Genomic DNA, 20868 nt, shown 5'->3' with positions numbered 1-20868 from the left:
TTGAACCAGTGAAAATACAAAGCTGGAAAACCTTGCCTCACCCTACCCTGTAATTTGACAGATGGTTTTGTCCAGGATTTTCAGATGCAATGATAAGCAAGCATTAAATTTTGAAACTTCTAAGTCATTTTCTCAAAACAGCCAATTGAATGTAAGAACATTTCCTTGTGTTTAGAATCTAGAATAAACTAGCATCCAGTTTTGAAGCTGTAGAGTGAAGAGCGTCTGCCAAGAAACGCTGCATGTTTGGGGCGTTTTGGTTATTCCTTTAGTGCCCAGCATCGCGGTGTAAGTGAAAGTGATCACGTTCTGTAATGGATAACGGGTTAGGAGGAAGATGGACAGTGAGCCAGCCTGGGCTATAGCAGTGGATTAAGAGAAAGAACCTCCCAAAGTCTGGAGCTATTCTGGACTGAGTGAAGGTTCTGCAGGAGGTAGAGAGAAGTCACAGATAAAGCAGTTAGCAAAAAAATAGGGCTTCTGTTGGTGTGGGGCAGAGACTCAGCCCTCAGGAGCGAGCATGCTCCTGGGCATAGGAGGCCTACATCAGCTAAGAGCATCTAATTTCTTCAGTGGTTGGAATGGGTTAGGAAAGCTAGAAGTAGAAGCAGAATGGTAATGCAAAATCAGAATGACTTCTCACCCAGGGAGGCCCCCAAAGTCCCAGGTCTCTCTTCCTAGTATTAAGTGAGCACCTACTATTAATATGTGTCAGACTCTTTTCTAAGTGCTCTGCCCACACTATGTTATTCTCTTCACATCAGAGACTCTAGACAGTAGATGATCTCATTGTTCCCATGTTCAGACTAAAAAATGAGGATGCAGAGGTTAAGTAGCATGCCCAGGGTCTCACAGCTAGTAAATCTGGGCCTCATTTCAGCCAAGGAGTCTGACTCCAGAACCTTCTTCACCCCTTATGCAATGCTGCCTCCTACATAAGTAGTTGGTTTCTGTGGTTCCACTTCGGGAAGGTATAGAAGACATCTGGGGTCAAGGGCTGCATCTGAATCCCTTAGCATCTCACATCTCTAAGGATCCTCCACAGAACTGATTCATCCGCCAGAAGTTCAGATTCCTGGTGAAGACAGATTCCACTGTAGGCAGTTAGGATTTGGTAGGTCTGCTGTGAGGTCTGCAAATCTGCATCAGTCTGCAGGTGATTCTGAGGCACAGCCCGGGTCTACTGCTCTGAGCAGAGCTGTGTGTGTTGACGAAGCAGCCCTTGTTCTCTGCTGGAAACTCTGGCCTGGAAGTCACGCACCAGTGGACTCTCACATTTTTACTTTGGGAAATTGAACAGAGGCCAGCCTCCACGATTTGTGCTGCTCTTAGAAGCACCATCAACATGCAGAAATGAACAACTTGTGAAAGGAACACCACATTAATTTTGGCCACTGAGTCTCAAAGTCAGGTGGAAAGTTCAGTTCTAATTGAAGAAGACTCAAAGGGGAGACAGTCAGGACCCACAGCAGGCTGAGTCTACACCCAACTAGAGTGGGTATTCCTCTCAATTACAGCTAATAAGATAACTGCTGTCCTTGACCTTCCTCCGAGCCCTTCCATTTGTGTGCCTCTCCAAACTCATCACTCTGCCCTTTCCGTGGTTCTTGTATTAGAGTCAGCTCTCGCTTCTACTACTTGAAGTTTGTATCTGGGATGATACACTTCATTTTCCCCAAGGAAAGAAATAAAAAATATGAATGAGAGACATTGACTTGGTAGAACTTTGAGAAACTGATAAGTATCTGGTGCTGGCAAGAGGGTGGTCCTCTCATAAATGACCAGGAGAGGTAAGAATTTCAACCATCTGTAAAAGCCCTTAGCGTTAAGTAAAAACTGCATATACCTGTTGATCCAGCAAAAGGAATTTCCACTTCGGGGAGTCCATCACATAAAAATAAAAGCAAGAGTGATTAGTGCAGTATTGTTTGCAGTGGGGAAAACTATCAACGGACTGAATCAGGAGAGGCTGGCTGAGCAGATCCGGGGCCCCCGCACTGTGGAGCGGTCTACGAGAATCCAGAAGATGGGTTCACATCGTACACATCGGGAGTTCGTAAGGTAGTGTTAAGTGACGAAAGGATTGTATAAAATTAGAAAAGGAAATTTTATTTAAAAAAAGAAAAGTAAACCCTTTGTCTGAGCAGAGAGAAAGGCATAGAAGGAGATGTACTAAGCAGGAACATGGATTTCCTCAAGGAGGAGGAGTTTGGGGGATTAATAATTTTTTCTTTGTGTTATGATGGGTTGAGTGGTTTCAAGTGCACATTTTACTGCTGTGATTAAAAAGAAGAGCTCTGCGGAATCCCAGCTGTGCTCTCTGCCTGTTGTAATCTGCCTGTTGTAATCCTGCATCTTCCCCCCGCCTCCCTCTTAGAACCTCACTTTCCATTTGGCCACAACATCACCTCTTTTCTCCTGGCCCAACCTCAGCCTAACCGGGATAGACCATAGTTCTGGCGGGAAATGTTCATTCGGAAACGGGCAGTTTCATTCTGTGCTCCATTCATTCTCTCTAATTGAGGGTGGGAGGTGGGTGGGGACTGTTTGCTCGGGACCACTGTGCAGCGGCCCTGGTTATCTGTTGGTAGGACTTGGACTAGAGAGGACGATCTGTTGCCATTTCTACATCTACACTCATGGTCCTATGCTGCTTTGGCAAATGTGTGAATGTATCTTGCAGAACAGCCATTTTTCTGACTTCATGGACAGACAAACCGGGTATGTCACCAGGAACCTGCTGGCAACCCCCATCGTGACGGGCAAGGAGGTTCTTGCTGTGGTTATGGCAGTTAACAAAGTAGATGCATCTGAATTTTCCAAACGGGATGAAGAGGTAACGCTAACCCTGGGCATCCCATAGGAGGCGCAGGAAATTTATTTGTTGTATAACTGAAAGAAAGATGTCACACCTAATTTGTTTTTCTCTGCCATCTGTAGGTCTTTTCCAAATACCTCAGCTTTGTTTCTGTCATCCTAAAGCTTCATCATACCAACTACTTGTACAGTATTGAATCCCGAAGAAGTCAGGTAAAGAGAAGGTGACATTAACCACTCCATGCTGACCTGTCTGACAAAGCAACCCAGAGACAACAAGCCCAGACCCTTCCTATCCACACCACATGGATAAGATCCCCAAACGTCTATCCTCAGTGTCCTCTTATGTCCCCTCCCCCCACCCCATCTTCCTGTCCCTCTATCTGTAGGTACAGCTGGCTTGCTTTCTTCGGTCCGTATCCTGGGTGGCTGTGGTTTCTTCCTCTATGAGATAGCAGTGGTAATTGTAGTACTTACCCCACATGGTTGTTGTGACTATTAAATGGTCATTGAATGAATTAGTTCACATAAAGCTTTTAGCAGAACTATGTACTCCTGGTATTGGGTTGGCCAAAAAATTCGTTTGGGTTTTTCTGTAAAATCTTACGGAAAAACCCGAACGAACTTTTTGGCCAACCCAATACATAGTAAAGGTATTAATTTGAGAAGCACATCACTCCTCTGTTGCCTCCTTGAGCCAGAGGGATAAAGAACAACATTGGTAGCCAGGATACCTGAGTTGGACCGCTCTGTGGACCTCTGTTTCTTCATGAGTACAATGGTGGGAGGGTGGTTAGGATGGAGGACTTCCAAGGTCTCGTCCTGGGCTCACTGTCCGGGTAAGGAGACCTTTGACTAGCTTAGGATGCATGGAAGGAGGCATGTGGCTTTCTCCCCATAGGGACCGGCAGGAGCCAGTGGGCCACCAATACTGGACCCTCTGCCCAGGAACTGTCTCTGCATTTATTGTTAGATCACTTGCCCTTTGAGCCAAAACATTTGGACATGGGGACCAATCATGGCTTCTCCCCTTTCATAAACCCACATCCTTGCAAAAGGTCTACTCATCATCCCACTGAGAAAATCTGAGTAATCTGTTGGACATGTACATATGCCGAAATGGAATTGCGTTGTTTGCAATGCAATTCATTTTATCTGATGCACCTCCTGCTTTCTTCTGACTGATGCTCCTCTTCGTACTGTATTTTGTTCTGATTGTTTTCTGTTTAATACTCACTTTCAGATCCTCATGTGGTCAGCCAACAAAGTATTTGAAGAGCTCACAGATGTTGAGCGACAGTTTCACAAAGCTCTCTACACTGTTAGAACATACCTGAACTGTGAACGATACTCCATTGGACTGCTGGACATGACCAAGGAGAAGGTCACTGTTCCCTACATTTGGTCTCACCTAACATCCCCTATAAAATGCACATCACATGAAATGCAATCCATTAAAAAAAAATGGATACGCTATGTAAACTACTAGTCACGGTAGATCGTAAGAACCAGTGCCAAGAAAGTATGGTATAGAGGTAAACATGTACGTTTTTGGAGCAAAAAAGATCTAAGCTTGGCTTTTCCACTTCCTGACTATATGTCTTCAACAAGTCTTTTTTTTTTTTAATTAATAGACTTTATTCTTTTAGGGTAATGTTAGATTTACAGAAAAAATGAGCAGCAAGATCAGAGAGTTCCCATACATGACCTCTTCCTTCCCTACCCCCGCCCTTTCCCGTTATTAACATCTTGCCTTGATGCGGTACATCTGTTACAGTTGTTGAATCGATATTGATATGTCATTATTAACTAAAGTCCACAGTTTACATTCAGCTCTCTGTGTTATACTGTTCTATGCATTTTGACAAATACATAGTGTCATATATCTGCCATTACAGTATCACACAGCATAGTTTCCCCCCCTAAAAACCCTCTGTGCTCCGCCTATGGAGCCCTTCCTCTCCCCAGCCCCCTGGCAACTACTGATGTTTGTACTCCCTCTGTAGTTTTGCCTTCTCTGTAACGCCGTATAGTTGGAATCATACAGCATGTAGGTTTTTCAGATTAAATTATCTCCCTTAGCAACATGCATTTGTGTTTCCTCCATGTCTTTTCATGGCTTAATAGCTCATTTCTTTTTAATGCTGAATAATATTCCCTTGTCTGGATACACCATAGTTTGCTTAATCATTCAGCTACTGCAAGACATCTTGGTTGCTTCCAAATTTTGGCAATTATGGATAAAGCTGCTGTTAATGTGTGTAGATTCTTGTGTGGACGTAAGTTTTTAACTCCTTTGGGTAAATACCAAGAAGGGCTATTGCTGGATCACATGGTAAGACTATGTTTAGCTTTGTAAGAAACAGCCAGAGTGTCTTCCAAAGTGACTGTACCATTTTGCATGCCCACTGGCAATAATTGAGAGTTCCTGTTGCTCCACATCCTCGCCAGCATTTGGTTTTGTCAGTGTTCCAGATTTTGGCCATTCTGATAGGTGTGTAGTGGTATCTCATTGTTTTAACTTGCATTTCCTGACGACCTGTGATGTGGGCATCTTTTCAAATGCTTATTTCCCATCTGTATGTCTTCTTTGGGGAGATGACTGTTCAGATCTTTTGCTCACTTTTTAATTGGGTTATTTTCTTATCATTCATTTTTAAGTATTTTAAATACAAATCCTGTATTGGATATGTGTTTTGCAAATATTCTCTCCCAGAGTATTATATTTTCTTTCTCTTAACAGTATCTTTTGCAGAGCAGAAGCTTTTAATTTTAATGAAGTCTAATTTTTCCATTTTTTGGTGTTGTATCTAAAAAAATCCCACCAAACCCAAGTTCACCTAGATTTTCTCCTATGTCATCTTCTAGAAGTTTTATAATTTTGCATTTTACATTTAGGTCTATGATCCATTGTGAGTTGTTTTTCATGAAAGTCATAAGATCTATATCTAGATTCTTTTTTTTTTTTTTTTGGCATGTGGATGTCCAATTGTTCCAGTACAATTGTTGAAAAGACTATTCTTTCTCCATTGCCTTTGCTGCTTTGCCAAAGATCAATTGATAATATTTGTGTGGGTCTATTTCTGGGCTCTCTATTCTGTTCCATTGATTTCTTTGTCTATTCTTCCACCGGTGTCACACTCTCTTGATTATGGTAGCTATATAGTAAGGCTCAAAGTTGGGTAGTGTCAGTTCTTTGATTTTGTGCTTCTTTTCAGCAACTTCTTTTAACCTCCTTGATTCTTGGTTTATGCATCTGTAAAATGAGGACTTCTCTCATCAGCTGTGAGGGTTTGAGATTATTTGGAAATTGTATATTCATATCTATCTATCTATAGCTAAATGTCTAAATCTATATCTATATAGTGTCCAGCACATATTAGGGCATAAAAATAAAGTGTATTTTTATTACCAGTTTGAGGATTTATATTCTGAAAAGTTAAAATTATTTTAAAGTAGAAATTTAAAAATATTTAATATTACACAATATAATGCTCATTTCTCATCTTGCTTCATTAATTCTGTTGGAGCTCTCCTAGTTCAACATAACTAATGAATACCATATCATCTATATTTATTACTCTCCATGTGATTGGAAATGATCTTTTCACAATAATTGTTCTAAGTGGATAAACATGGGACCAAGTGTCAGGAGGGCTGAGTTCTGATCCTGGCTCTGGGAGTTTCTAGCTGACTGTATTAGTTAGGATGCTTTTGGCTGCAAGTAACATCAGACCCAACTAAAAGCATCTTTAGTAATATGACAGTTATTATCTCATTTAACAAGAAGTCCCCAAATAGGGCAGTTCTATGGCTGATTAATTCAGAGCTCAATACAGGCATCAGAGTCCCTGGTGCTTTTCATTTTTTGCTGGTAAAGTCTCTGCTCCCTTCAGCATTGTTGGTGAGGTCTCTTCTTGTGGTGGTAAGGTGGCTATTGCAGCTCAAGACCTGGTTCACAGACATGACAAAATTCGGAGACATTTCCTACAAATATCATTCTCATCGCCCTTCGTCTAAAGAAAACCTTTCATCAGAAGGCCCTTGGAAGACTTCTCCTTCACTGTCCATATCCAGGGCACATACCTGCCCTCAAACTAATTCCAGCCACCTTACATAGACCACTCGTGAGCTGTGCAGGGCCCATCTTCCCTGAACAAATCACCACCTGATAACTAAATAAAATCAGGTTTTGTTAGCAAGGAAGAGGGGGAATTGAATGTTGGGTAAGGCAAGCAACACTGTCGTCCATTCTGCATGACTTTGGACAAGCCTCTTAACCTATCTGGATTTAGTTTAATTGTCTATAAAAGAGCTGCTATCTATTAAGTACTTTTAGCTATGTGTCAGGGTAGGTGCTCTGTATTATTCATTTAATCCACACAATGACCCTATAGTATAAATTTTATTATTGTCCCCATTTTACAGATTAAAAAGGTTGACTTGTTCACAGTCACAAGTTCATAAGTGGTATTGCTGAAAAAGAGCTTTAAAATTCCAGGATTATAAGTTAACATAAAACGTGCAAACCAATGACCTTCGTATAAGATATGGTAGGTCATGGAACAGTTTGCTTCATAATGTTTAAATGTAATTGCCTCCAGGAATTCTACGATGAGTGGCCTGTCAAGCTTGGAGAAGTCGAGCCTTATAAGGGTCCAAAGACACCAGATGGCAGAGTGAGTGCAGACGTCTCTGTTGATGATACCTGTACCAGGCGCTAGAACTAGAGGAGGCCATGCGTAAAGGAAAGAGCGCTGGCTCGAGAAGGACTAGAAGGTTCTAGTCCTGTGACTTCCTGGGGGGCCTTGGAGTAGTAGAAAGAGCACCGGACAAGGAGGTTGAGGTTCGAGTCCCAGCTCTGCCCCAAACCAGCTGGGTGGCTCTCGCCTTCACTCATTGTTTAACTTCTCAGTTTCGTTTTCTGTGAAGCCAGGGCTGGGTGGATCAGTGCTTCTCCATAGGGAGGGATGCATCAGCGCCTCCTGCACAGTTTTTTAAACACACTGAGCCCAGGACCTTCTTCTGACACCCTGGACTGGGATCTCCAGGGAAGGGTTGGGTTAGATTTACTTTCCCCCTTGACTGCAAGCTTCCTAGGAAGCTTGTTCCACCACGGTATCCCCAGCACACAGGAAAGGGAAGGCATGGGATGGAATGTTCAGGTTCTTCATCTGCCCAAAGAAGTAGAAAGACTAGTTTTCAAGTTGCTTCCAGCTTTGACAATGTATCCACCGAATCCTGCTTCCGAGGCACCCTGTTCAGAAAAGCAAGTGCTGGAAGCTTGACCACTGGTCCCTGTACAGCTGGGAAGGGAAAACATTGACTGTGGTTGAGAAATTCCATGACTCGTTCCCCTGGAGTGATTAGTCGGTTATTTCTGGACAATAGAAAGAAATTAAAACACAAGATTCCCCTAGAAGCTGTTAGGCTGAATTCACCTTTCTAATATTAGTTCAATAGGCTTGTTCGTATAGATAAGTGGCCAGTGATATTTCCAGTCTTATGACAGGCTTATAATTAGGACATGAGTAGTTTGGTAATTTATGTTATGCAGAGAAATGTGGTTGGGAAATAAGGTGTTATTTAAATTTTAAAATATAAGTTCATTAAGGAAAAGTGTCTTCTTTGAGAAGTAAGATTTTTCTCATATTCTCTTTCTTTCCTCTTAGGAAGTCATGTTTTATAAAATCATTGATTACATTTTACATGGAAAAGAAGAGATCAGAGTCATTCCGTGAGTATTGCCATGAGGCAGCGGCAGGAGTTGCCGTTTTATTTTTGTATCCAGTGCATTTCTCTGTATAGCAATGATTTTCTTTCTTCTAATCTTCTTCAAGGACACCTCCTGCGGACCACTGGACTCTCATTAGTGGGTTGCCAACATACGTTGCTGAAAATGGATTTGTAAGTTATTGAACAAATTCAAATCTTACATAACATTGGATGAAACTTTCATTAGCCAGGAGATGGGAACAATTATGAAAGTAAGAATGCACCAGGTAAGGGTGAGGTTTGGCACAGGACATAGGAGAGAGGAATCTTGGCGGTCAAATGTAAGTGAACTAGAAACTCCTAAACTCTACAAGAAAATATTTAGTTAACATGAGAAAGAGTAATCCATCCCCCAACCTCTTATTCTGCGGCCACACAAATTTCAGACATCCTTTGGCAGTTCATGACTATGGTTCATTCTGGGTTTAATTTGATCTTAAGTATAGTTCCCTTGGTCAAGACTCTTGAAACAAGGAAAATTACTGACAAAAAGGAAAATATATATAAAGAAAGAACTTTGCCACTGATTGCAATGCAAAATGTAGTGAGTTGATAGATGAAGTGAAGATTTTTGCCCTGGTCTCTCAGGGGAGGGTGGGATGGGGGGACAATAGGCCAGGTCTGGCTGAGAAAGGTCAGGGGTGGGAAGACAACAAACAGCAGGTCTCCGGTAGGTCCCATAGGCCTCAGGGCCAGAGGACCAGGTCTCTGTAGCTTTCCCATTCGGCCTTGACCATACTTTCCTTCCTTCTCATGGCTGATTTCTCTCCCTAGTTGGGCTGTTCCACCATCTGTGTCATTTTTTTTTTCGCATCAAGATTCCTCCCCGCAAGAATGTTCAGTGCTTTTAATGTTTCTTTATGTTGGCATTTTTCCTTCTTCCCCCTTCAAACCCAAGTTTCTAAAAAAAAATTTTTAAGCATTTATTTGCATAGTTGTTTCTTCTTTAGTGTTGGCATTGTGTTTTGCTAGTGTTCATGCATCTTCATTATTTAGTATATGGGCATGTGAATTACAGTGACGAAAAGAGTCACCCAAGGGTCATAGGAGAAGTGAAACAAAATCTAGGTTGTCTAGTGTTTTTTCTTTTACTGTCATAAATCTGCCTCTGCTTAGTGTGAACATTTCTGGGTTCAGAATGGTGACAGAGTAAGGAAAATTCTATTGTGACTGCAAGATATTCTATCTGTGTGGGGATGATTTACCCTGGGTTTCAAGGAGGATGCCCAAACTCTGAGCTTAGTTGGTTTACAGGACCAGGTGGCCTTACCAGGTGACATGATCTCTTAGTGTAGAGACATGCCAAAGGGGAAGAAAAGAAAAAGAAGGGAGAAGCAATCTTATGTCTGTTAGGAGTAAACAGTAATATATACTAACAAATGTCATGTTTTCAAAACTGCCCCAAAATAATTGAAAATTTTTGAAAAAACATTTTTTTTTTTTGGCCACACCACGTGGCTTGTGGGATCTTAGTTCCCCAACCAGGGATCAAACCCTGGTCCTTGGCAGTGAAAGCGTGGAGTCCTAACCACTGGACCACCAGGGAATTCCCACCCCCCCTTTTTTTTTATAATTGAAATATTTTTAAATGTCCTTCCTGACCTGGTGGTAATGACCAAAATATTCCAATTCATTCCTAACTGAATCCACAGATACCACAATTTTTCAGCCTCACCAAAATAGCCAAATAGCTTGACCACTGGCCCCTGTCCTCGGTTTCCCAGCATCCCATCTACCAGGCTCTATTTAGGGTTTTTATCAAGTTTGATACCCCAAAGCTGCTGTAGCCAGTATAAAGAAATTTATGGCCCACTTAAAAAAAATTTTTTTTATTGGAGTATAGTTGCTTTGCAATGTTGTGTTAGTTTCTGCTGTACTACAGCAAAGTGAATCTGTTATACATATACATATATCCACTCTTTTTTAGATTCTTTTCCCATATAGGTCATTACAGAGTATTGAGTAGAGTTCCCTGTGCTATACAGTAGGTCCTTATTAGTTATCTGTTTTATATATAGTAGAGTGTATATGTCAATCCCAATCTCCCAATTTATCCCTCCCCCGTAACCATGTTTGTTTTCTACATCTGTGACTCTGTTTCGTAAATAAGTTCATTTGTACCATTTTTTTAGATTCCATATATGCTGTTTTCTGGATAATAAAAGTGATGTGCAATTTTTAAAAATAAATTTATTTATTCATTTATTTATTTTTGGCTGCGTTGGGTCTTCGTTGCTGCGTGAGGGTTTCTCTAGTTGTGATGAGCATGGGCTGCTCTTAATTGCGGTGTCCGGGCTTCTCATTGCGGTGGCTTCTCTTGTTGTGGAGCATGAGCTCTAGGTGTGTGGGCTTCAGTAGTTGTGGCACTGAGGCTCAATAGTTGTGGCTTGCGGGCTCCAGAACGCAGGCTCAGTAGCTGTGGCACACGGGCTTAGTTGCTCCACGGCATGTGGGATCTTCCCAGACCAGGGATCAAACCTGTGTCCCCTGCATTGACAGGAGGATTCTTATCTACTGTGCCACCAGGGATTTTTTTTTTTTTTTTTCACCAGGGATTTTTGAATATTGAGTGAAATACTTGGCCTCGAGGACCTTGACCCATCTATAGATGTTCTTGAAAGGCTGGAAAAGCCTGGACCAAAACAGATACTGTTGATGGAAAGATCAGAAAAGAGAACTAAACTGCTTTTTGTCTCTTTTACACACACCTGAAGGATGCTTAGCCCATCAGTTCATGTTCTTTATTCAAATTAGATTATAAAAATGAATGGATAGCACAAATGAGTCCTTAAATGCTTAGACTGTATATACTGACAAAAACTTTGAAAGATGGTCCCATTTGCTTTGTAAGAGTAGTACAAAAACAGTAGACCTGGCTCAAGCACTCTCAGAAAGCACTTCCCTTGGGCCAGAGGGGCCGGCACAGTTAGTGCACTAGATAGAGAGGCCTGCTCTTACCTACTCACCAGACTGGTAGATTTTGGGGAGTTTGGTAAGCAGGTTGTTAAACTGTTGACAACTTGAAATCCTCCATGGTGGGAGTATTTACAATATGGAATTGGTTAATGATACAAATCAGGGCTTTCCCCAGCCCCTAGCAGGAGAGGCGATTCTACCAGCACCCTCACTGGAGATCCCGGTTCTCGTTTCATCCCATGAATTTGAACAAAATCACTTATCCTCTTTGGGCTTCTATTTCCTCATCTTTGAAAAGAAAAGCTTAAACAATTATTAAAGGGCCTTCTAACTTTAAAATGCTATGATTTAAAGTATCTAATTTATCGGGGGGCTCTTCTCAATACTCTATAATGACCTGTATGGGAGGGGAATGTAAAGAAGAGTGGATATATGGGTATGTGTGGCCAATTCAGTTTGCTGTACAGTAGAAACTAACACAACATTATAGATGAACTATACTCCAATAAAAATTTAAAATAGAAAGAAAAGATGCCTGGCTAATACAGTGGCATATAAAATCATCAATTCTAGAACTTGGAATTTCAGATCATTCTGATCTTAACCCAGTGTCTTTCCAAACTGAATATTGGCTAAGACTGGGCCATACTAATGAATAACACGTTCTCCTTATCTGGAAGTGAGTTGTAAGAACCAGAGCAGTTGTGCTGCTCCATCCACATGTATGCTTATCCCACAATACTGCACAATACTGCACAATACTTTTCTTTCCAACACATGGAGAATGTTGTAGTATAATAGAAGAAATAAACAGAGCATTCTCAAGGGACCAGTTTATTCATTTTAGGAGAGAGTACATATAATGAAATGCATTTTTGCTCAGAAATGCAAAGGGTCCTCTCTGCTATTGTCAAACTTGTTTTTATAAACTCCTATTTTATATTTTATTTTGGTATATCATTCTTGAGTACTTTATTGTCAGGTCTTCATTGGTAAACCCCTTCCCTGTGACAGTACAGTGTGTACTCAGTTTTGGAGCATGGAAAATGCATGTATTTGTTTTGTACCTGTAGTCTGGATATATAATTGACATCTTTGTGCTTTGGTGTTTCAAATATTTTAAGGCTGTAATGAGGAGTCACATTTACAGTCATCAATATATTCTCTGCAATGAATGTGCGCCCTTAATTAAATCATGATGCTGGAAAAACAAAAACAAACAAACAAAAAGTATCTAATGTAATTTTGGTGGAAAGAAAGATATTGTCTTTTATTAAGACATTAATATAAATGTTTCAGACATTACATGAAATTTCTAAAAATCTTATATGTTCTGGTATAATGTTGTAAGTCATAATTCTAGTTATTGCTTTACATATCTCAGAAATAACTAAATTTCCTTGTCAATTGCATTATTATGAACTTTCATCAAATCTTTAACCGTGGTCATATTTAAGTCTTTTGTCATTTACAGACAGTTCTGGGTTTACTCTGATGCTTTTGCAAATATATTCCTATAAAAGGGTTTCATCTTCAAGGAATTCATGGAAAAGACTCTGACAAGTACAGGTTTCTGGTAACTGACTATATTGCTGAACTGAATGAATAAGCATTTTCAGAACTCTAATGGAAAACTGATGAATTCATAAAAGTGCTAACAAAAGATCAAGATGAAAAAAATTAATTACACAGGACTGAGTGAACTGATGAGAATGATTATAATTTTTGTGACTTGCCATTTGAATAAAAAAAAAAATCTCCCCCCCAAAAATTAAATCCACTGCTTGTTACTTAAAAAAAAAAGACCCATTTGTTGATTTGACCTGATGTAAAGATAATCCGAAATGACCCAAAAATGGAATGATTTCTTGTCCTTATGGATGTGAGCAATAGTCTCTGAGTTTAGTACTTAAAGTGATGTCTCGTAATGAATATTTACTTTGGCGTACCTAAAAGGCTGTCTGGCTTTTCCCTCCTGCCCCTTAGCCACTTTCTTCCAACCCGGATCCCACATCAGAAAAAAAAAAAAAAAAGAAGGAAAACAGAGCCTTCCCAGCATTGCTGCCACACCTGCCCAGGCAGAAAGGCCCTTTTGCTTAGACTCCTCCTCTCCTTGATCTGAACAACTAGTTGCTTTGAATTTGGAAGAAGAATCCTTAGAGGCTGAGAGAGTAGGAAGGAGCAGAGATGGGGCTAAATGTCATCCAGTGACTTAATTAGTAGAAGAGAAGCTAACTTTGTTACCCACCCAGGTCCCTGGACTCTTTAATCAATAGCAGTTGGTAAGAGGCCAGAGGAGAAATTCAGGCGAGGCTTCATTGGCACTCGCAGCTTGAGGGAGAAAAACAAGACACAGGTGCCCTTGTTTGCTTCCTGGGAGGGGCGAGGGTGGGGGCGGGTTGGTGGGTCGGGCCGGAGGGGCGGTTTAAGTAGTCTGCCCACCCCCTTGGCCGTGCTGTGTGCAGGGATCACACGCAGTCCCCTGCTTTGCTCCTGGCGCCTCAGGAGTGGCAGTTGGTTTGTGGCCTTTTTGTGTCTTATCCTTCGTGATTTGCCCCAGCGGGGCATGCATGCAGTTGTTTTTAGTCCCTTATAGTTTCTTTGTATTCTGTTGCTCCAGGAGACGTTTGCTCAGATGCAAGCACTCCAGTAAAGGGGGCCCAGGTCCCAGCCCACCTCGACTCCAGCGTGTTGTTAGCACATGTGGCCTCACTGAGGTCTAGGGTGAATAACTTGTCTGCGAGCTGTGGAGACCCAGGGAGGAAACCCTTGCTCCCCGCGTTCTTTCTCGTTCTGCTCTGTGGCTTAATGGCTCCTCTTGCTTTGCAACAGATCTGCAACATGCTGAACGCCCCAGCGGATGAATACTTCACATTTCAGGTAACTGCCCTCTGCCAGGCCTCCCCTGTCAGTGCGGGGAGGGGGGCGGCACTGACCCTCTCCATCCCCAGAGCCTGCCTTGTGCTCGGGGGTGACCAGGAGGCACACGCAAGGCTTATGTCCCACTCACCCTGGCTGGGCTGGTGGCCACCAAGTAGCACGTTCTTCAGGGAAAGGAGAAGAGGGGGGAGGAGAGAAGGGTGTTTGTCACCCCAGCATTTGGCGGGGGGGCTGCCACTTCTCCCACCCAGTGCCTAAACCAGCCCTGGCACGTCACAGGTGCTCAGTAAATGGTCTCTGCCTGAATGATTAGCTGGATACATCCTACCACCTGGGTTCAGCCCTTTGGAGGTTTCTCGGGCCCGTCCCGGAGACTTATTGCCGCTGTTATCAGGAAAAGGAACTTCTTGTTGGGTTCTTGGGAGCCCCTCCTGCTGTCAGACTCTTGGTTTTATCTTTCCTCCTCCAACATCCAGAGATGCCCCTCCCCACCTGTCCCCTCTTCCACCCCCTCCCCACCTGACCATTGGCCCAGCAACCTCTCCTTTTCCTCCTTCTGGCCCTTGCCGTTCTGTGTCCTGTTTTAGCAGACATCCAGTTGGAGCCCAGCCCCAGTCGGGAGTGGAGATGGCCTTCCCAGTGGGGGCCACTAGCGTCCGTCTTCCGGTCTCACCCCGACACGCCCACAGAGCCCCATCTCTGCCCACGTGGCACAGCCGAAGCCGGCCTGGGGTGGGTGGGGTGAGGGGCGCGCCCTCAGCAGCAGGGGCCCCCAGGCCTGGGAAACCTGTGCTCACTCGCCCAGTTACGGGGCAGGTTTCCTCCTGCTCTCCGCACTCCTCTCTGCTCACCACCATGGAAGCGTGCAGACACCACATGGCGTTTGCTCTAGCTCCTTCCTCCTTGCCTCCGAAGGCCTAATTGTGACCACACTGTGCCCAGCCATGACCCCTCTGTTTATGGCAACTGGGTGCCAGGAAGGAGTGCACAGGCAGGAAAAAGGGACAAGGACTCTCTAAGGTGTCTGAACCTTAAGCAGTCATAGTCTGAACAGGGAGGGCAGGGAGCTGGCCCAGAAGAATCGGGCCGCGCTCAGAGGTTTGGGGGCCTGTGCTTTCTGTGTGTGTGGGGTCCTCGTGTGGCCCCCGTGGGAGCAGCCACACAAGGGCTCTGACGGCGCAGAGGAGGCTGGGCACCCACCTGGGGTAAACCTCCAGCCTATAGGAATTGGCCAGCTCCCTAGGAAACATCAGTGTAGTGCCCGTGAAAACATGCTTCTCAGGTCTCTGACTGTAGGAAGGATGACCATCAAATGGCTGCTGGGCTGGGAAACCCACTGTCCACGCGGAGGCTGCACTTCCTGTGGGCCGGGATACTAACACAGGCCAGTTCCTGGGAGATGCCAGACTCCTCTGACCAGCACTGTTGGTCCTAGGAATCCCCTTCAGCCCTGCAAACTCTTTCAGAACTGCACTGTGGTCTAAGACACTCCCACCCAGCTCTCCATCCTTCCTTCTGTCCTTAGCCCTGGGGTCAGGACTGCATCTTTTTTTAAAAAATAAATTTATTTATTTTTGGCTGCATTGGGTCTTTGTTGCTGCGTGTGGGCTTTCTTTAGTTGCGGTGCGCGGGCTTCTCATTGCAGTGGCTTCTCTTGTTGCAGAGCACAGGCTCTAGGTGTGCGGGCTTCAGTAGTTGTGGCTCATGGGCTCTAGAGCGCAGGTTTCAGTAGTTGTGCCATGTGGGCTCAGTAGTTGTGGCTCACAGGCTCTAGAGCACAGGCTCAGTAGTTGTGGCGCACAGGCTTAGTTGCTCCGCGGCATGTGGGGTCTTCCTGGACCGGGGCTTGAACCCGTGTCCCCTGCATTGGCAGGTGGATTCTTAACCACTGTGCCACCAGGGAAGCCCAGGACTGCATCTTGATGGGCTCTCAGCCTCCCTCTCTGTTTTCCCTCATAGGCATTGCCCCTGTGGATCATTCCAAAAGGCAGACTCAGGATAGGGTGCCCATCCTCCGCAAACCTCCACCCTGCTGGGCCTTCCCATTCTGTCCACCTGCTCGCACCCACCTCCATTCTCACTAGTCCCCTCTTGCACCTGAGAAGTTTAATGAAAAAACCAATGATTCAAAGTGAACTGTGGTCAGAACAAACCTGCAAAGGCAATGATTCTCAAACTGCGTTTCTTGGGGGCAGGGTGTACATATTAGCTTCCTGTTGCTGCTGTAACAATTACCACTTAGTGGCTTAAAGCAACACAGCTGAGTTATCTTACGGTTCTGGAGTCAGAAGTCTAAAATGCGTCACACTGGGCTAAATCCAAGGTGCTGGCAGGACTGTGTTCCTTTCTAAAGGATCTCGGGGAGAACCTGTCTCCTTGTCTTTTCCAGCTTCTGGAGCTGCCTTGTCTCATGGCCCTTCCATCTTCAAAGCCAGCAGTCACATCGCCCTGACTTTGCTTCTGCTGTCATATCTCCTTCTCTGATTTTTGATCCTGACTCTCTTTTCTACTTTTAAGGATCCTTGTAATTACATTGGGTCCACCTGGAAAATCCAGGCTAATTTCCCTATTTTAAGATCAGCTGACTAACAACCTGAATTCCATCTGCTGGTTTAATGCGCCTTCCCCATTTAAAGTAACCTGTTCACAGATTCCAGGGATTAGGAAGTAGACGTCTTCAGGGTGTTCCTTGAAGTGGAGTAAGGGGCTCTTCATTTAACGTGAATTAAAGTGATCCCAATTCACAGAAGAAAAAGTACATAGAACTTTCTGTCTTAAGTTTTTGTCCTATTTCTCTTAAATCTTAAGTTCCTTCTATCACTTTTCTGTGAACAAGCTCTAACTTAATAGCAAGAGACATGAACATGAACAGGTACCAATTGAATATGTACTGAAAAAACAGGCAGTCAGTAAAGCTTATTTTGGAAGCTTTTTAAAAATAAATACACAGGTGCTTACCTTGCACACAGGTAATATTTTCTGTTATTGATGTTGTCTCTCATCCTTGTGAGGATATAAGTATATAAATATTTCATAGTATTTTCCAAAAATGAAGACTTTGAGAACCACCGTGCACTGCTTTTTCTTTCCCCCAAAGCTTTGACCATTAGGCAGCATGAATTGAGGTTTGGTTTCTCTGCTTTTCATTCTAAGTATAAAGGCAAGCTCTTCAACTAATAAGCAGTTGTTTATTGAGCATCCCTTATATGCCCAGCACTGTCCTGTCACTTAGGTAGAATTGAACAGTTTATGAAACAGCTCTTTGGTAAGATTAGAAAATAGCCTCAGAGACAACAATCAACAGTTCCAAAGCATTTGGAAATTATGTAAATGCTAAATTGTACAGTCAAGTCTAGAAGTGCTGATGGAATTCTGAAAAAGAAAAGTTCCATATGGGTGAAAAAAGTTAGAGAAGGCTTCAAGGGAGAGGTGAGACTTAACCAGAGCCTCTGAGGATGACTAAATAAGCCGAGGACAGGCAGAAGAAGGAATAGCCTGGCCTGATGGGTGCTTGGCTACCTTTGCCTTGTTGCATGCTGTCCAGGTGCCACACCATGGTTCTCAGGCTTCGGAGGACTTTAGAATTACCTGGGGAGCCTATTTAAGATGCATGCCCAGAGATTATGAAACAAGCTAAAAAGAAAAAAAATCTGTTGCCTTTGATCTTTGGGCAACACTTTGAGAAACACTGCTGAACTTCTGTGTCAGCATTCCCTACTAGACTGTTATCTTGAGCTTAGGGACTGTGATTTAGTCACCTTTGCACCCCCAGCAGCTAGCCCAGGCCCTGAAACATCATGGGGCTTGACAGATGTTTACTAAGTGGAATCACACCACAGAACAAAAAGCGATCTTGATGGGTCCGTCAGGAAAGCAGAAACCACACTAGGTATTTCAACAGAGAGAATTTAATATAAGAATTTAGCTAAACAGGCTTTGGAGGACAGAAGAAATGAACAGGGGACACTGAGGTAACACAGGTAAATGCTTCCCATCCCTAGGGCTGGAGCGGGAGAGGCCAAAGAGAAGAGGGTAGGGTTGTCACAGTACAGACACTTGGTTCTAGGACACTCAAATGTACTACAGCACTTTTATGGCTGTATAGTTCTAGCCGTGTTCTGATACAACATAGGAATTGTGCATCTAACACCCCGCAATTATTCTTTCTTTAAACTGAAAATAACCTAAGTGGGGAATAGTGAGGGCTCTAGTGGCTATAAAGGGGTAGGGCAAGGGAGCCCGGTGATGATGGATTAGTTCTCTATCTTGGTTCTAGGGGAGGTTGCACATATCTACCTATGTGATGAGTTGGCATAGAAACACTCCTGCCTATCCCCGCACGTGCACAAATACATATAAATCTGGTGAAATCTGAATAAGCCCCATGGGTCGTACCAATATGTATTCCCTGGTTTTGTTAGTGTACCATAGTGACACAAGATGTTATCACGGGGAAGACTGGGTAAAGGGTACATGGGACTTCTCTGTACATTTCTTCTGCAACCTCCTGTGTACCTATAGTTATTTCAAAAAAAAAAAAGATAAAAAAATAACCTTAGTGTCTTTATTGTTTGTAGAAAGGACCTGTAGATGAGACTGGTTGGGTCATTAAAAACGTCTTGTCCCTGCCTATTGTCAACAAGAAGGAAGACATCGTGGGTGTAGCTACATTTTACAACAGAAAGGATGGAAAGCCTTTTGATGAGTACGATGAACACATCACTGAGGTAAGCGCAATTATAAACTAATGGAGGTAGATGAAATGCATGAAATAATAGAAGATGCATAATTATTTGTTATTCTGGAATGATGTTTCTGAAGGGCAATTAAGACGTGAGTCACACATGGTTGCAGTCAGTATATTGTTATTGTGTCATTTCTGTTTCCTGACTTCCGTAAACTGTACCGTTTTCTACCAAAGTGTGAACTTTTGGCTTAATCAAAATTCTTTTCAGTACTAGGGAATTGGGGAAAGGTCTCTCTCTCCTTTCTCCCTACTCCCCTTCTATCACCTCTCACCCTTGCTGCCACCTCCAGCCCTCTCTGATTTTCAGGTCATGCTTTATCTACTGGATTTTTGTAATTCCTCTCCTCTAATAAAGTATTCACGGTGCATGGAGCACTTTGAAAAGCGAGGGCTTAGCCAGTTTTATTGTCTGGCTCTGATTATTGTACTTTTTCTTTTTTTTTTCTTAGATTAAAACAAGGAACTGGGTTGTTGATGGTGGAAGGGAGATTGATTGATAGGAAAGCATGCAAACTGTTGCCTCCAAATCATTTTTTCTTTAGGTTTAGAGAATCGAATCACATTCTATCTATTTCAGACTCTCACACAGTTTCTCGGATGGTCTCTTTTAAATACTGACACCTATGAGAAAATGAATAAACTGGTAAACAGAAAGGACATAGCCCAGGAAATGCTCATGAACCACACCAAAGCTACTCCTGATGAAATCAAGTCCATTTTGGTAAGTGAGGAATTCGTCCTGTGACATTAGATGCTATCTAACCATGGCCTCTGGAATTCGCCTAATTACCCGGAGGTCTGACAAATGAGAATAGGTTTAGTCCCGGGCTAAGGAGGGGAGAAACAAAGAAGGAGGGGTTGGGGGGAACTTGAGTGGTCCACAGTACACAGAGCCTTACTGACTTTCCAGGCTGCTTGGTTGGAATAGCACTTTGTTAAAAATAGCTCTGTAGGAGCTGGAGTAGTGAGGTCTAGATTCAAGAGTGTTAGCAAGGAAAAAAATATTTCTAGGGAGCGAAATGTCAGCTGTTGCCGTATAATGCTGTATAACAACCATAAGCTCTCAGTGGTGTATGAGAATAAGCATTTCTTTCTCACTTATGAGTTTGTGGGTTGACCAGATTTCAACTAATCTTGGTTGGGCTGGGCTCCAAGCTGTGTGTCTGGTTTGCTTTCTGCGTCTATCATCCTTGATCAGCAGCTACCTGATAGATGTTCTTCTCATGGTGATGACAAGTACAAGAGAGCAAGCCCAGCTGTGCAAGCTCGTTTCAATTCTTTCCTCACATCAAATTCACTAAAATTTTCAAGGTACAAACATGACCAAGATCAGCATCATGGATGATTGGAGAGCAAGTAGATATTCGCTAACAGTGTTCTAATCACCACCAGATGAAGGGAAAATATAACAAATCCACTGTCTCTATTCCTTTATTTCAAAAGCTTTCAGAGTGTGTGTGGTTGTAGTTTTCCTGGGGTGTTTTTGTTTGTTGGCTTGGTTGGTTGGTTGGTTTTGGTTTTGCTGGGTGGTTTGAGACTTAAAAGATTTGAGAATTTGAGATGTTGAAGATGAAAATGTCTGGGGAGAATAAAGGGAAATTGCTATAAACTAAAGAAAAACAGATGTAAGCCATTCATTTTTCTCGCCTACATGCAAACAACCGACGTCTCCTTCACCCTCTCCCTCTCTCTCTCTTTTTCTGAGACAGCTACTGTTACATTTTGGGGAGAAA

At 43.1% G+C, this 20868-nt stretch overlaps 1 protein-coding gene across 1 annotated transcript in view; it reads left to right on the top strand.

Annotated features, from left to right (window-relative positions):
* Positions 1–20868, top strand: part of PDE6C (phosphodiesterase 6C) — a 58120-nt gene that overhangs the window by 3925 nt on the left and 33327 nt on the right. Inside the window, exons 2-10 of the mRNA XM_060034452.1 lie at positions 2684–2836; positions 2941–3030; positions 4061–4201; positions 7422–7496; positions 8490–8554; positions 8658–8724; positions 14341–14388; positions 18966–19115; positions 19713–19856. Coding sequence (XP_059890435.1) covers positions 2684–2836; positions 2941–3030; positions 4061–4201; positions 7422–7496; positions 8490–8554; positions 8658–8724; positions 14341–14388; positions 18966–19115; positions 19713–19856 — 933 coding nt within the window. The remainder of the gene's footprint in view (positions 1–2683; positions 2837–2940; positions 3031–4060; positions 4202–7421; positions 7497–8489; positions 8555–8657; positions 8725–14340; positions 14389–18965; positions 19116–19712; positions 19857–20868) is intronic.

The sequence above is a fragment of the Delphinus delphis genome, chromosome 16 (assembly GCF_949987515.2).
Source record: "Delphinus delphis chromosome 16, mDelDel1.2, whole genome shotgun sequence".
Taxonomy (NCBI): domain Eukaryota; kingdom Metazoa; phylum Chordata; class Mammalia; order Artiodactyla; family Delphinidae; genus Delphinus; species Delphinus delphis.
The sequence above is the reverse complement of the archived record's forward strand: the minus strand, read 5'-3'. Positions and strand labels throughout refer to the sequence as shown.